This window comes from Eumetopias jubatus, unplaced genomic scaffold (assembly GCF_037043125.1).
Source record: "Eumetopias jubatus isolate StellerSeaLion01/CBP00866 unplaced genomic scaffold, mEumJub1_p1.0 scaffold_6, whole genome shotgun sequence".
Lineage (NCBI taxonomy): Eukaryota > Metazoa > Chordata > Mammalia > Carnivora > Otariidae > Eumetopias > Eumetopias jubatus.
In genome coordinates, this window is record NW_028274812.1 from 45,575,933 (window position 1) to 45,589,427 (window position 13,495).

Sequence of the window (13,495 nt, forward strand, 5' to 3'; positions counted from 1 at the left end):
ATCCAACTGAAATAAACCTCACCCTACTTATTACATGTACATTATTGGAAACAAATCTAATAATCAGTTGAGGACTAAAGGTGTAGAAAATACAAAAAGAAATCTGAAGGGTTTTTAAATGAAAGTCACTAATAAACTGCACTTCTTAATGTACCGAAACCCTGAATCTTCAATTACAAAAAAAGAAAAACCACATACATGACAACAGGTTTTAGTCCCCCTAGCATTAATATTACAACTACTTAGTTGTGAAATGAGCATATCACTTCACCTCTCTGAGACTCAGTTTCCAAATCTGTGAAACAAAGGCTGAATTAGACAAATTCTATGATCCTTCTTTTCTCAAATCAGACAGTCGTAGATTCACTAGCTGTATGACCATGGGAAAATTACCTAACATCTCTGAAACCCAATTTCTTCATTTATAAAAGAGGGATAAAACAGTACTGTTAAATTAGTAAGAATGCATGTAGCATCTTAGAACAGTACCTGACATATAGTAAGCACAGAGATGTTCGCCCTTTTTATTGCCATGATCAGTATTGACTCTATATTCCTTAAAGTTTTTTTTAAGAGGTTTTTTTTTTAAGATTTTTATTTATTTATTTGACAGAGAAAGAAAGAGAAAGGGCACAATCAGGGGGAGCAGCAGGCAGAGGCAGAGGGAGAAGCAGCAGGGAGCCCGCTATGGGGCTCGATCCCAGGACCCTGAGATCATGGCCTGAGCCAAAGGCAGACGCTTAACCAACTGAGCCACCCAAACACCCCAAGTTGTTTTTTTTTTTAATCAGCAACCTAAAGTATCCCTCAGATAAGAGCTGTATACTAAATTTAGATGTGCCACAAATAAAGAGTAATGACAGCTTTTTTAAGGTTCTAGTACTTAAGATGAATTTTCTCTTTACCTCTATTTTAAAGATTGCCAGTACATAAACTATAACCTTCTGAAAATACTTATCTCTCTTCTCTGCTGGGCCCTTCTGTACGGATGACCCCAGGGCCCAGGAACAAAAAAAAACAGTTTGCTTACAAAAAGATATGCTTGTAAGTTAGTAAAACAAATCTGCACAACTGGATCCTTTCCGAACAAACATGCCTTCACCCTTGCCAATGACCTCCTCTTCCTCAAACAGAGAAATGTGAGAATCATTTTTTAAAGCAAATATAAATTTTTGAGTTAAAAAAATCAGCATACTGATCCATATCTTTTTACTGATTTAAAAAATGAAGCATCACAGATTTCTAGTTTTAAGGGAGCAAAATAAAAACACTTCTGAGCCACTGTCTTCTCAGAAACAAGGGAAAGAAAGAGAAATACAAATTCGATCTCTGAGGAGTGCAGCAGACATCTGTAATCATGCCCATAATATATCAGGGACAGGATTATAAATGAGGAGAGAAAAGTGACACCTCTATGCCTGCAGAGGGAACTACCAATAAGAAGAAAGCTAATTTAAAAAAAGAAGAAGAAGAAGAAAGCTAATTTATCCTCCAATCATCACCCCAAAGGGCCTCAAGAATCAGAGGTGCCAGCTATCACAGAAGGCACAGGAGAGCAATGATGCTAAAACAGAAAGAAAGCAAGCTTAAAAAGCTAAATGAGAAAGAGGTTAGACTATAGGTAGGTGTCTAACATTCTCAATGCTACAAAAGACTAGAGGTTTATTTTAAGGAGAAACTGAAAAACAAGAAGTGAACTACAGAAACTGAACTTGGGGTATCAGACATAGACAAGTTTGAAATAAAACATGAGAACAGAAATCACAGAGATTAAGTAAAAGTTTACATACTGACTGATGAAAACCTCTAGTCCTCTTCCAATGCCCAGCTCCCACATCTCCAGTAGTATTATCTACTCTACACCTCAACCCAATCTATTCACTTCGCAGGAGGAGACTGGAAAATCTGTCTCTGGAGAAACAGAATGGTCTCAGAAAACATATAGAAATTCTGAATTCCTCAAAGAAAACATGGTTCTGCCACCCGTTTACTCTATAATGAAGCCCATGAAAGGACAAGTCTATACACCCACCTCTATACCCATTTTCCATTTAGCTTTTAGTGTCTGCCTCCTAAGTATGTCCAGAGTGCCCAGGATCACAAATTATATGAGGAGATCTCCCAGTAAAAAAGGACTAAAACAAACAAACCACAAACAAAACAAAAACATACAAAGAAACAGAGACACCAGAAAAAAGAAAACTTCAAAAAAATTATAAATCCTCAGGAAATCAATTTGCTGGGTCCATAAAAAAAGCTGTAACACCTATACAGAAAAGTCTATCTAAAGATGAGCAATCAAGAACAAAAAAAATTCTTGAAAATATGATTGTAAAAATAAAAATTTCCAAAAAAATGTGAATGATAAAATCTCTCATAGAAAATCACAGAAAATTTACCCAACAAAAGTCTTAAGCCCTATTAATGTGAATTACACTGTAAGTTTGGAACACATAAGTAAACAAAAAGAGACAAAGATTCCTAACTCTAAGGAGTTTATATTTTAGTGAAAGAAAGATTTTTTTTTTAAATTAAATAGGTAATAAATTTTTAAAAACATGTATTATGTTAAAAGATGCTAAGAAAAAATTGGAGTAAAATGTGGAGGTCAGTGGCTGGGGTAGTAAGAGATTACATTATTATGTAGGGTAGTCAGAGTACAGCTCATGGAAAAGGTAACTTATAAGCAAGCATTTAAAGAAAATGAGGGAATTATGTAGATATTAAGCATTAAATTGTAGGCCAGTGGTTCTCAAAGTGTGGTCCATGGACCCCTGAAGGATTCTTGAAACCTTGGAAGCAATCTTTAATGCCAAAATTTTCATAATTATACTAACACATAATTGGTCTTTTTCATTTTATTGACACTTGCACTAAAGCTACAAAAGCAATGGTGGGTAAAACTCAGCATAAATCAAGGCAGTGGTATCAAAATGTACCACAGATCTTTGTATTCTTTATGTTCACATAATTGCAAAGAGGCCAGTGGGGGGAGGGGGGAGGGTGCCTATTTAAGAATTACCTTGTAGAAGCAGTAAAAATTACTAATTTTATTAAAACTCAATTCTTGAATAAATGTCTTTTGAAAACATTGTGAGATGAAATGGGAAATATGCATATACACACACACACACACATATATACATATAAAATATATTTACTGCCTATTTGAGAACCAACTGCAGATGTTAACATGATACTTCACCCCTACATCCTTCAGCATGTATCTCCTAAGAAAAATGGCATTTCTTTACATTCTTTTAAGACATTGTTATTGTCACATCCAAAATTTTTTCATTGGTACAATAGTATTATCTAAGGTCTAAAGCAAATTTAAATATTTTAATTTCAATCCATGATCTAATCAGTAAACACTGCATTTACTTGTTATATCTCACTAGTATCTTAAAAAAATCAGGTTTATTGAAGAATAAATTACAGTAAAAATAATTCTTTTTAGGTGTACAGTTCTAATGAGAGTTTTGACAAATACATTCAGTTGTACAGCTACCACCCAATCAAGATACAGAATATTTCTATCATCTTTAAAACTACCCTCCTGTCCCTTTCAGGCAATCACTGATCTGATTTTGTTTCTATAGTTTTGTCTTTTCCAAAATATTATATTAACAAAATATACAAGATATAGCATTTGTGTGTGGCTTCTTTTGTTTAGCTTAATTCTTGTGAAATTCACTCATGTTGTTGCATGTACCAGTAGCTTCTTCTTTTATATTGTTGAGTTATATTCCATCATACGAATGAAACATAATTTGTTTATCCATACACCAGCTATTGTACGTTTGGGCTGTTTCCAATTTTTGGTGATTATGAATAAAGCTCTCATAAACATTTTTGTACAGGTCTTTTTGTACACATACTATGTCCTATTCCTTGGGTAAGTACCATATTGCTAAATAGCACAGTAACAAACTGTAACACATCAAATATGTCATATTAGCATGGTAAATGACTTTTCTAATATGAAGTCCTTCTACAAGTATTAATTGGGATTCTTCTGTTAAAAAGAGCTTTCTTTTCCCATTTTTAGTATTAGGATAGACTCACAGATTCTTTTTTTTTTTTTTTAGATTTTATTTATTTGTCAGAAAGAGAGAAGAGAGTGCGTGCACACACAAGCAGGGGAAGCAGCAGGTAGAGGGAGAAACAGACTCCCTGCTGAGCAGGGAGCCTGATGTGGGACTCGATCCCGGGACCCTGGGATCATGACCTGAGCCGAACGCAGACGCTTAACAACTGAGACACCCAGGCACCCCCAAGGAAAGGAAATACTTTTAATACATTGAATAAAAAGAATCTGGGGTGCCTGGGTGGCTCAGTTGTTAAGGCTCAGGTCATGATCTCAGGGTCCCGGGATCGAGTCCCACACAGGGAGCCTGCTTCTCCCTCTCCCTCCGCCTGCCACTCCTCCTGCTTGTGCTGTCTCTCCCTGTGTCAAACAAAAAAATAAAATCTTAAAAAAAAAAAAGTATTTCCTTTCCTTAATTCATCTTGATCCTCAAATAGTACCAAATTTGGCTAGAGGAACCCCTACCTGAATATACTTCAGAAGTAGAGCCAACAGGATTTACTGATGCAGTGAATGTAGAGAATGAGATAAAAGAGAAAGCAGGCAAAAAAAGTTAAAGCACCTCATTTAATAATGGAAGATGAAATTCTATTAACTGATAGGAAAGACTGTTGGTACAGAAGGTTCTGGGGGAAAAGAATAGGAATTACATTTTAAATATGTTAGGTTTAAGATGTCTATTAGATATCCAAATAAAGATGCTGAGTTTGGAGTTAAAAAGAAGATCTGAGCCAAGCACTGAAATCTGGAAGTTGCTGGCATGTGGATGACATTTAAAGTCACAGAATGGGCAATATCAATAAGGAATTGAATGCAGATAAAGATAAGAAAAAGCCAAAACCATTCACTTTGTACTCTCAACTTTAGTAGGAAAAAAGAGAAGAGGAACTAATACATGAAACTGAGAAGAAGCAATCACTGAGGTAGAAGGAAAACTTAAGAGAGTAGTGGCCTGAAAACCAAGTGGAAAAAAATTACATAGGAAGAGGGAGTGATCAAATATGTCATATGAAGGCAATAGCTCAGGTAAGATGAAGACTGAGAAATCACCACTGTGATGCAGCAAGTCATTTAAGATGAGGTCTAAACACTGACCCCTGGATTTCACAATGTGAAGACACATGTGCCCTTAGTGAAAGCAGATTCAGTGCAGTGACTGAGGGAAAATTCTGACTGGAGAGGATTCAACAAGAATGAAAGGAGAGAGAGTAGACAATGAGAATAGACAAATGAGGAATTTTGCTATAAAAGGAAGCAAAGAAATGGGGTGGAAATAAACATGGGAGCTAACAGGGCTTTCAGGGACTAAGAAAAGATTTAATATGAAAGAAATAACAGTATATTTTTATAGTATTGAGAATGATGTAGGAGAGAGTAAAACAATTACTAATGTTGGAGAGGAAAGGAGTGATGGACCTGGAGCAACGACCCTAAATGGGAAAACAGAAAGCTATGTAGTGTCCAAACAAATGAACTGACTTTATAAAGAAGCGTGGCTAAAGTAACCAACAATGACAGGAATGTATAGTAGTACAAATGATGACAAGATGGCAAATGTAATAATGGTAGTAATCTATGGAAGTTCTCTTCAGAGTGCTTCAATTTTCTCAGTGAAGAAGCAGGGTCATAAACTGAGAGTGAGGATGGAGAAGGAAGCAGAGGTAGGATGGAAGAGAAAATAAAAAACAGTCTCCTAACTGAAAAATCCTTTCTTTTTTTGCCAGCTATTAAAGTAATATCTACCATTATAAATGTGAATTGACCTGAAATTAAGATAACCACATGGCTTCTCAAGATATTCATATAACTTCTCAAAGTCCTTAATGTTCCATTAGATATCTCATAAAGGCAATCATTTTTTAAAAGGAAGCTTAGAAAATTGTGGTTTAGACTACCAGTTTTACAAATTATAAATTTTATAAATTTCAGTTTTTTTCAAATAAGCAATTCTTCAGGAAAAGCATCTCTATAAGACAGTTTTTAAAAATGAGTCCTTTATAATAAAGTAGATGATTGTTATTATAAAAATTTAAAAAAATCTTTACTGCTTGTCTATGGCTAAAGAAGTCTTAAAAAACCATGTAATATAATTACACAAAAAATCTCAAAATTTAACAATGCCTAAAAAAAATTCCAACACTATTACTAAGTAGAAAAAAAAGAAAAATGAAATATGGCATTTTAAACTAATTATATATTTACAACTATTATCACATAATTATTATCTCAACATATACACATAGAGATGCACACTATTTTAAAAGCAAAGGGTAAAAACCTCCAAATTCTTAAAAGGAATGTATTTTAAAGAAATTTAAAATGAAAAGCAATGCATAAACCAAAGTTCACTGAGTAAAAACTCAATCAAAACAGTTATCCCATACCATTTTTTAAGAGGTAAAATAAAGAAATTACTATAATTGCTAAAACCATGAATCTACATACAATTAGCAAGCCAATTCTACATATGCAAGTTTAAACCTACAAATAGCTGGTGAAGGATTCACCATCATGAGTTGAATTGACCCTTATTATCTCCTCAGACAAAATATGAACATTTTTTTCCTTTCAATTCTATAATAATCATTGCTAAATGATGATTTTATATAGAATGTTTAAAAAAAAAGGTCATTGAGGGGTACTTGTGTACCACATAAATATTCTTTTCCTTGTATTATACCCAGTTCAAATACTCATCCCTTATCCTTCTACTATTAAAGTGACAGTTATAAAAAATTCTTTTAAACTAACTAAGGCCATTGCTGCAATATTATTTCATAACTTGCTTCCTTAGGGAGCAGTGGTATATAGTTTACTCAAAACTTTTCTAAGATATTTATCTATTAAACCAAATTTCTGATTAAAACAATAATTTTGGGGGCGCCTGAGGTGGCTCAGTAAGTTAAGCATCTGACTCTTGATTTTGGCTCAGGTCATGATTTCATGGGTCATGAGATCAAGCCCCGCACTGGGGCAGAGGGAGGGAGGCATGGTCAGCAGGGAGTCTGCTTGAGATTCTCTCCCCCAGCCCCTCCCCCCCCAAGGGCATGTGTGCCTTTTCTCTTCTCTCTCTCTAATAAATACAAGTCTTTAAAAAAATAAATTTTGTTCCCTCTTTTATTTTTAACATACTTTACAATGCTTTAAACTAGCTTCTTAGTCATATTATGTACTTGTCAATAAACATGGAATAGAATAGGCATGGATGGTTATGGAAAAATTTTATGAATTATGATTGAACACATAACATGCTATGGGTGTGGTAAAAGATCAACAGATGATGGTACTAATGAGATTTTAAAGTCCTGTTGGTGGTTCAGATGAAACGTGGCAAAAATGATCATGCATTTTTCAAACTGGAATGGTAAAAGTATAAATGAGAAGGCATACCAACTCATGCATATTTTTCAATTAGGAATTTATTATTTTTTGCCCACAGAAACTGTATCACTAAATCCTCACCAGATTTTGAGCTCTTCTTAGTGCTACAAAGTTCCTCTTTCATTCAAAGATACTGAATTCAAAAGAAGTATAATGGTAGTCCAGAAATTTACCTCTATTCTATCTTTTTAACATCTTATTGGTAAGAAAATAGAACTAGATTGGAAACTTATTAATAATCTATTCTTTTAGCAGAATATGAGCAGATGGGGAAAAAGATATTCTAAACAGATAAAAAGTACACTGGGAAAGCACAAGCCACTGTGGACTAATTACTTTTCCAATTTTACAACTAATAGTGGACCTGGATGAATTACCTTAACCTTTTTGGGAGCTTCAATTTCATTTATAGGATATAAATGAGAAGAACAAGACTAGAAGATTTCTAAAGTCAACACTAACATACATAAACATCAAGTGACAATGGTTGCCGAGAGGCAATCATGAGGTAAAGTAAGAGGAGAAGGGAAACTTCCTTTCTATTGTATATCTCTAGACTTTGTATATGTGCAAATATTGTCTAGTCAATAAAGAAAATAATTGCTAAAAAACGGCATAAAGTTCCTTCAATCTCTGAAAGTCTATTATAAGGAGACTTAATTAAAAGTTTATGTATATAGATTCCTTAATTTGTATATTTTACTCATACCTTACTAAAGTTTGGAGGAGGGTTTTTGCCTCTACATAAATTTGAGAGAGCCCATACAGCATTTCTGGTTGTTGTAAGTCTGTTTGAATTTGTTAATAACCTGCCAAAAAAAAAAAAAAATAGAAAAAAGAAAATTGTCACTTTACATTCATTTCTTCTTTTTAGCTATTTTATTATCATAAAATATAAAAATTCTCAATATATTTTATAACATAGTCAACGTGGTAAAGTAGGAAATGTAATTTAAAAAAATCATTATAAATATATATAAATATATATTTAGCAATTTTATATATATATATATATATATAAAACACTGCTTTATTTTTAAAATTCTGAATCTATGATCTGAATGGATCCTTAGAAGACATAAAACGTATTCAAACGAAAGGGTGTCATGGAAAACTGACTTATCTGCTTCTGTATATTTTTTTTAAACCTTGACAGATTTATTGTTTTAAGTCACAATATAAAGTAACAGATAGTGCAATTTTGAATATGAAATCTTTACACTGGGGCTTTAGAGGAGCAGAAAAGAAAATGCATAAAGTCTTCCCAAAAGTAGCCTCAGCATTACAAATTAAGGACAAATTATCTCAGTTAAAAAAAAGAAAAGATACAAAATACTGGGTTTGATGCTTAAAATTATTTCTATATACTTTAAAAAGAGTATTAGGATTCTGGGAGAGAGAAGAAAAGATGGTGGAGGAGTAGGGGACCCTATTTCAACTGGTCCCCGGAATTGAGCTGGATATCTACCAGACCACTCTGAGCACCCATGAAATCAGCCTGAGATGTAAGAAGATCTGGACCTCCACAAACAGAATATCGCGGGCAGTTGGTTTCGAGGTATGAAGCAGGGAGTCGTAATTCCACAGGAAGATATTGGAGGATAAATGGCAGCGGGAGGGACCCGGGCCGTGGGGATCCTACACCGCCAGTGAGCTACAGCCTCACGCACTGGGGACGGGGCACAGACTGGCAGACCAGTAGCGGCGGAGAAAGGACTTTAGGGCAGCCCGCGGAGCAGAAACCAGGAGCAGCGGGGTCACGCAGGCAAACTGGGAGTGGCTGGTGGTTTTATAAGCACAAAGGGCAGAGACGTACCCCAAGCTGGAGGCAGGACTGGGAGCGCTGCAGAGGGGTGCACAACACAGGACGCTGCAGTTTATAGCAGCACAGACAGAAACAGAGACAGTGTGGCCTAGAGAGCTCACTGAAGAACAGACTGCGGTCTCTCTGCTCTGAGGCAGAGGATTGGAAACGGTCTCTTCTGCTCTGACTCTCAGAAGAGTCGTGGAAAGCCACCAGGGAAAGCCAACAGAGAACAAAAGCCCCAAAAACCTGATTCCCACTGAGCCCATTCCCCGCCACAGGGGGGAGGGCAACTCTGCCCAAACAAGGTTACCTGAGTAACAGCATGGCAGGCCCCTCCCCAAGAAGACAGGCTGGGAAAACAAAAGGCCAGCAACCCTAAGGTCCCTAGAAAACAGGTGCATCTTGCTTGGGTTCTGGTCAATGATTTGGACTCTATACATTCCCTCAACCACCCATCAACAGAATGACTGGGAGGAGGAACCCCCAAAATAGAAAAGATTCAGAGATTATGACTTATGCCCCAGATTTACAAATGGATGCAGATATAACCAAGATGTTGGAGATGGAATTCAGGCTAGCAACTGTGAAGACAATAGCTAGAATGGAGAAATCAATTAACGGCAACACAGAGTCCGTAAGGGCAGAAATGAAAGCTGAGTTGGCAGAACTTAAAAATGCTATCAATGAGATCCAATCCAATTTATATAATCTAACAGCTAGGGTAACTGAGGCAGAAGAACGAATAAGCGACCTGGAAGACAATATAATAGATAAAAAGGGAAAAGAGGAGGCCAGGGAAAAACAACTCAGAATGCATGAAAATAGAATCAGAGAAATAAGTGACACCATGAAGCGTTCCAATGTCAGAATAATTGGAATCCCAGAGGGAGTGGAGAGAGAGGACTAGGAGATGTATTTGAGCAAATTGTAGCTGAGAACTTCCCTAATCTGGGGAATGAAACAAACAGTCGCGTCCTAGAGGCAGAGAGGACCCCTCCCAAGATCAAGGAAAACAGGCCAACACCCCAGCATGTAATAGTAAAACTCGCAAATCTTAGAACCAAGGAAACCATCTTAAGGGCAGTTAGGGGGAAGAGATTGCTTACGTACAGAGGGAGGAACATCAGAATAACGTCACACCTATCCACGGAGACCTGGCGAGCCAGAAAGGCCTGACAAGACATATTTAGGGTACTAAATGAGAAAAACATGCAGCCAAGAATACTTTATCCGGCAAGGCTGTCATTTAGAATGGATGGAGAGATGCAGAGCTTCCAAGACCAGGAGAAACTGAAAGAATATGTGACCACTAAGCTGGCCCAGCAAGAAATATTAAGGGGGGGTTCTATAAAAGGAGAAAGACCCCAAGAGTGATATACAACAGAAATTTACAGGAACAATCTATAAAAACAACGTCTTCACAGGCAACATAAAGACAATTAATTCGTATCTTTTAATAAGCACTCTCAACGTGAATGGCCTAAATGCTCCCATAAAATGGCACAGGGTTGTAGACTGGATAAAAAGACAGGACCCATCCATATGCTGTCTACAAGAGACTCATTTTGAACCTAAAGATACATCCAGACTGAAAGTGAAGGGATGGAGATCCATCTTCCATGCCAGCGGACCTCAAAAGAAAGCTGGGGTAGCAATTCTTATATCAGACAAATTAGATTTTAAACTAAAGTCTGTAGTTAGAGACACAGAAGGACACTATATCATTCTCAAAGGGTCTATCCAACAAGAAGATCTAACAATTGTAAATATCTATGCCCCCAACATGGGAGCAGCCATCTACATAAGCCAACTTAACCAAAATAGTCATATTGATAACAATACGTTAATTGTAGACCTCAATACTCCACTCTCAGCAATGGACAGATCATCTAAGCAAAAACTGAATGGGGAAACAAAAGCTTTGAATGATACACTGGACCAGATGGACCTCAATGATATATACAGAACATTCCACCCTAAAACAACAGAATACTCATTCTTCTCGAGTGCACATGGAACTTTCTCCAGAATAGACCATATACTGGGTCACAAATCAGGTCTCAACCGATACCAAAAGATTGAGATTATTTCCTGCATATTCTCAGACCACAATGCTTTAAAACTGGAACTCAATCACAAGAAAAAATTTGGCAGAAATTCAAACACTTGGAAGCTAAAGGCCACTCTGCTCAAGAATGTTTGGGTCAAACAGGAAATCAAAGAAGAACTTAAACAATTCATGGAAGTCACTGAGAATGAAAACACATTGGTCCAAAACCTATGGGATACTGCAAAGGCGGTCCTAGGGGAAATACATAGCCATCCAAGCCTCACTCAAAAAAATAGAAAAATCCCGAATTCACCAACTAACTCTACACCTTAAAGAACTAGAGAAAAAGCAACAAATGCTGCCTAAGCCATGCATTAGAAGAGAAATAATTAAGATTAGAGCAGAGATCAATGAATTAGAAACCAGAAACACAGTAGATCAGATCAACAAAACTAGAAGTTGGTTCTTTGAAAGAATAAGATTGATAAACCACTGGCCAGATTTATCCAAAAGAAAAGAGAAAGGACCCAAATCAATAAAATTATGATTGAAAGGGGACAGATCACAACTAACACCAAGGAAATTGAAACAATTATTAGAAATTATTATCAACAACTATATGCCAATAAACTGAGCAATCTGGATAAAATGGATGCCTTCCTGGAAACCTATAAGCTGCCAAGACTGAAACAGGAAGAAATTGACAACCTGAATAGGCCAATAACCACTAACGAGATTGAAGCAGTGATCAAAAACCTCCCAAAAAACAAGAGTCCAGGGCCTGTTGGATTCCCTGGGGAATTCTACCAAACATTCAAAGAAATAATACCTATTCTACTGAAGCTGTTTCAAAAAATAGAAACAGAAGGAAAACTTCCAAACTCATTCTATGAGGCCAGCATTACCTTAATCCCCAAACCAGGCAAAGACCCCATCAAAAAGGAGAATTTCAGACTGATAACCGTGATGAATATACATTCCAAAATCCTCAACAAAATCCTAGCCAATAGGATCCAACAATACATTAAAAGGATCATCCACCACGACCAAGTGGGATTAATCCCCGAGATGCAAGGGTGGTTCAACATTCGCAAATCAATCAGTGTGATAGATCACATTAATAAGAGTAGGGAGAAGAACCATATGGTCCTCTCAATTGATGCAGAAAAAGCATTTGACAAAATACAACATCCTTTCCTGATTAAAACTCTTCAGAGTATAGAGATAGAGGGAACATTCCTCAAGTTCATAAAATCCATCTATAAAAAACCCACAGCGAATATCATCCTCAATGGGGAAAAGCTGAGAGCCTTTCCCTTAAGATCAGGAACACGTCAAGGATGCCCACTCTCACCACTATTGTTCAACATAGTACTAGAAGTCCTAGCAACAGCAATCAGACAACAAAAAGAAATAAAAGATATTCAAATTGGCAAAGAAGAGGTCAAACTCTCTCTTTTCACAGAAAACATGATACTTTATATGGAAAACCGAAAAGACTCCACCCCCAAATTACTAGAACTCATACAGCAATTCAGTAATGTGGCAGGATACAAAATCAATGCACAGAAATCAGTTGCTTTCTTATACACTAAGAATACAACTGTAGAAAGAGAAATTAGAGAAACAATTCCCTTTACAATAGCACCAAAAACCATTAGATACCTCGAAATAAACCTAACCAAAGAGGTAAAGGATCTATACTCTAGGAACTACAAAACACTCATGAAAGAAATTGAAGAAGACACAAAAAGATGGAAAAACATTCCATACTCATGGATCGGAAGAATAAACATTGTTAAAATATCTATGCTACCCAGAGCAATCTATACCTTTGATGCCATCCCGATCAAAATTCCAATGACATTTTTCAAAGTGCTGGAACAAACAATCCTAAATTTGTATGGAATCAGAAAAGACCCCGAATCACCAAGGAGATGTTGAAAAAGAAAAACAAAACTGGGGGCAGCATCACGTTGCCTGATTTCAAGCTATATTACAAAGCTGTGATCACCAAGACAGCATGGCACTGTCACAAAAACATATAGACCAATGGAACAGAATAGAGGGCCCAGATATGGACCCTCAACTCTATGGTCAAACAATCTTCGACAAAGCAGGAAAAAACATGCAATGGAAAAAAGACAGTCTCTTCAATAAATGGTGC

The 13,495-nt window shown here is 36.3% G+C and overlaps 1 protein-coding gene across 2 annotated transcripts in view; it reads right to left on the reverse strand.

Annotated features, from left to right (window-relative positions):
• The window catches only part of KPNA5 (karyopherin subunit alpha 5), a 52,105-nt gene that overhangs the window by 15,002 nt on the left and 23,608 nt on the right, over positions 1-13,495 (reverse strand). For both annotated transcript variants that reach the window (XM_028117101.2, XM_028117100.2), the window contains one exon: positions 8,181-8,280. In XM_028117101.2, the coding sequence (XP_027972902.1) occupies positions 8,181-8,280 (100 nt within the window). The remainder of the gene's footprint in view (positions 1-8,180; positions 8,281-13,495) is intronic.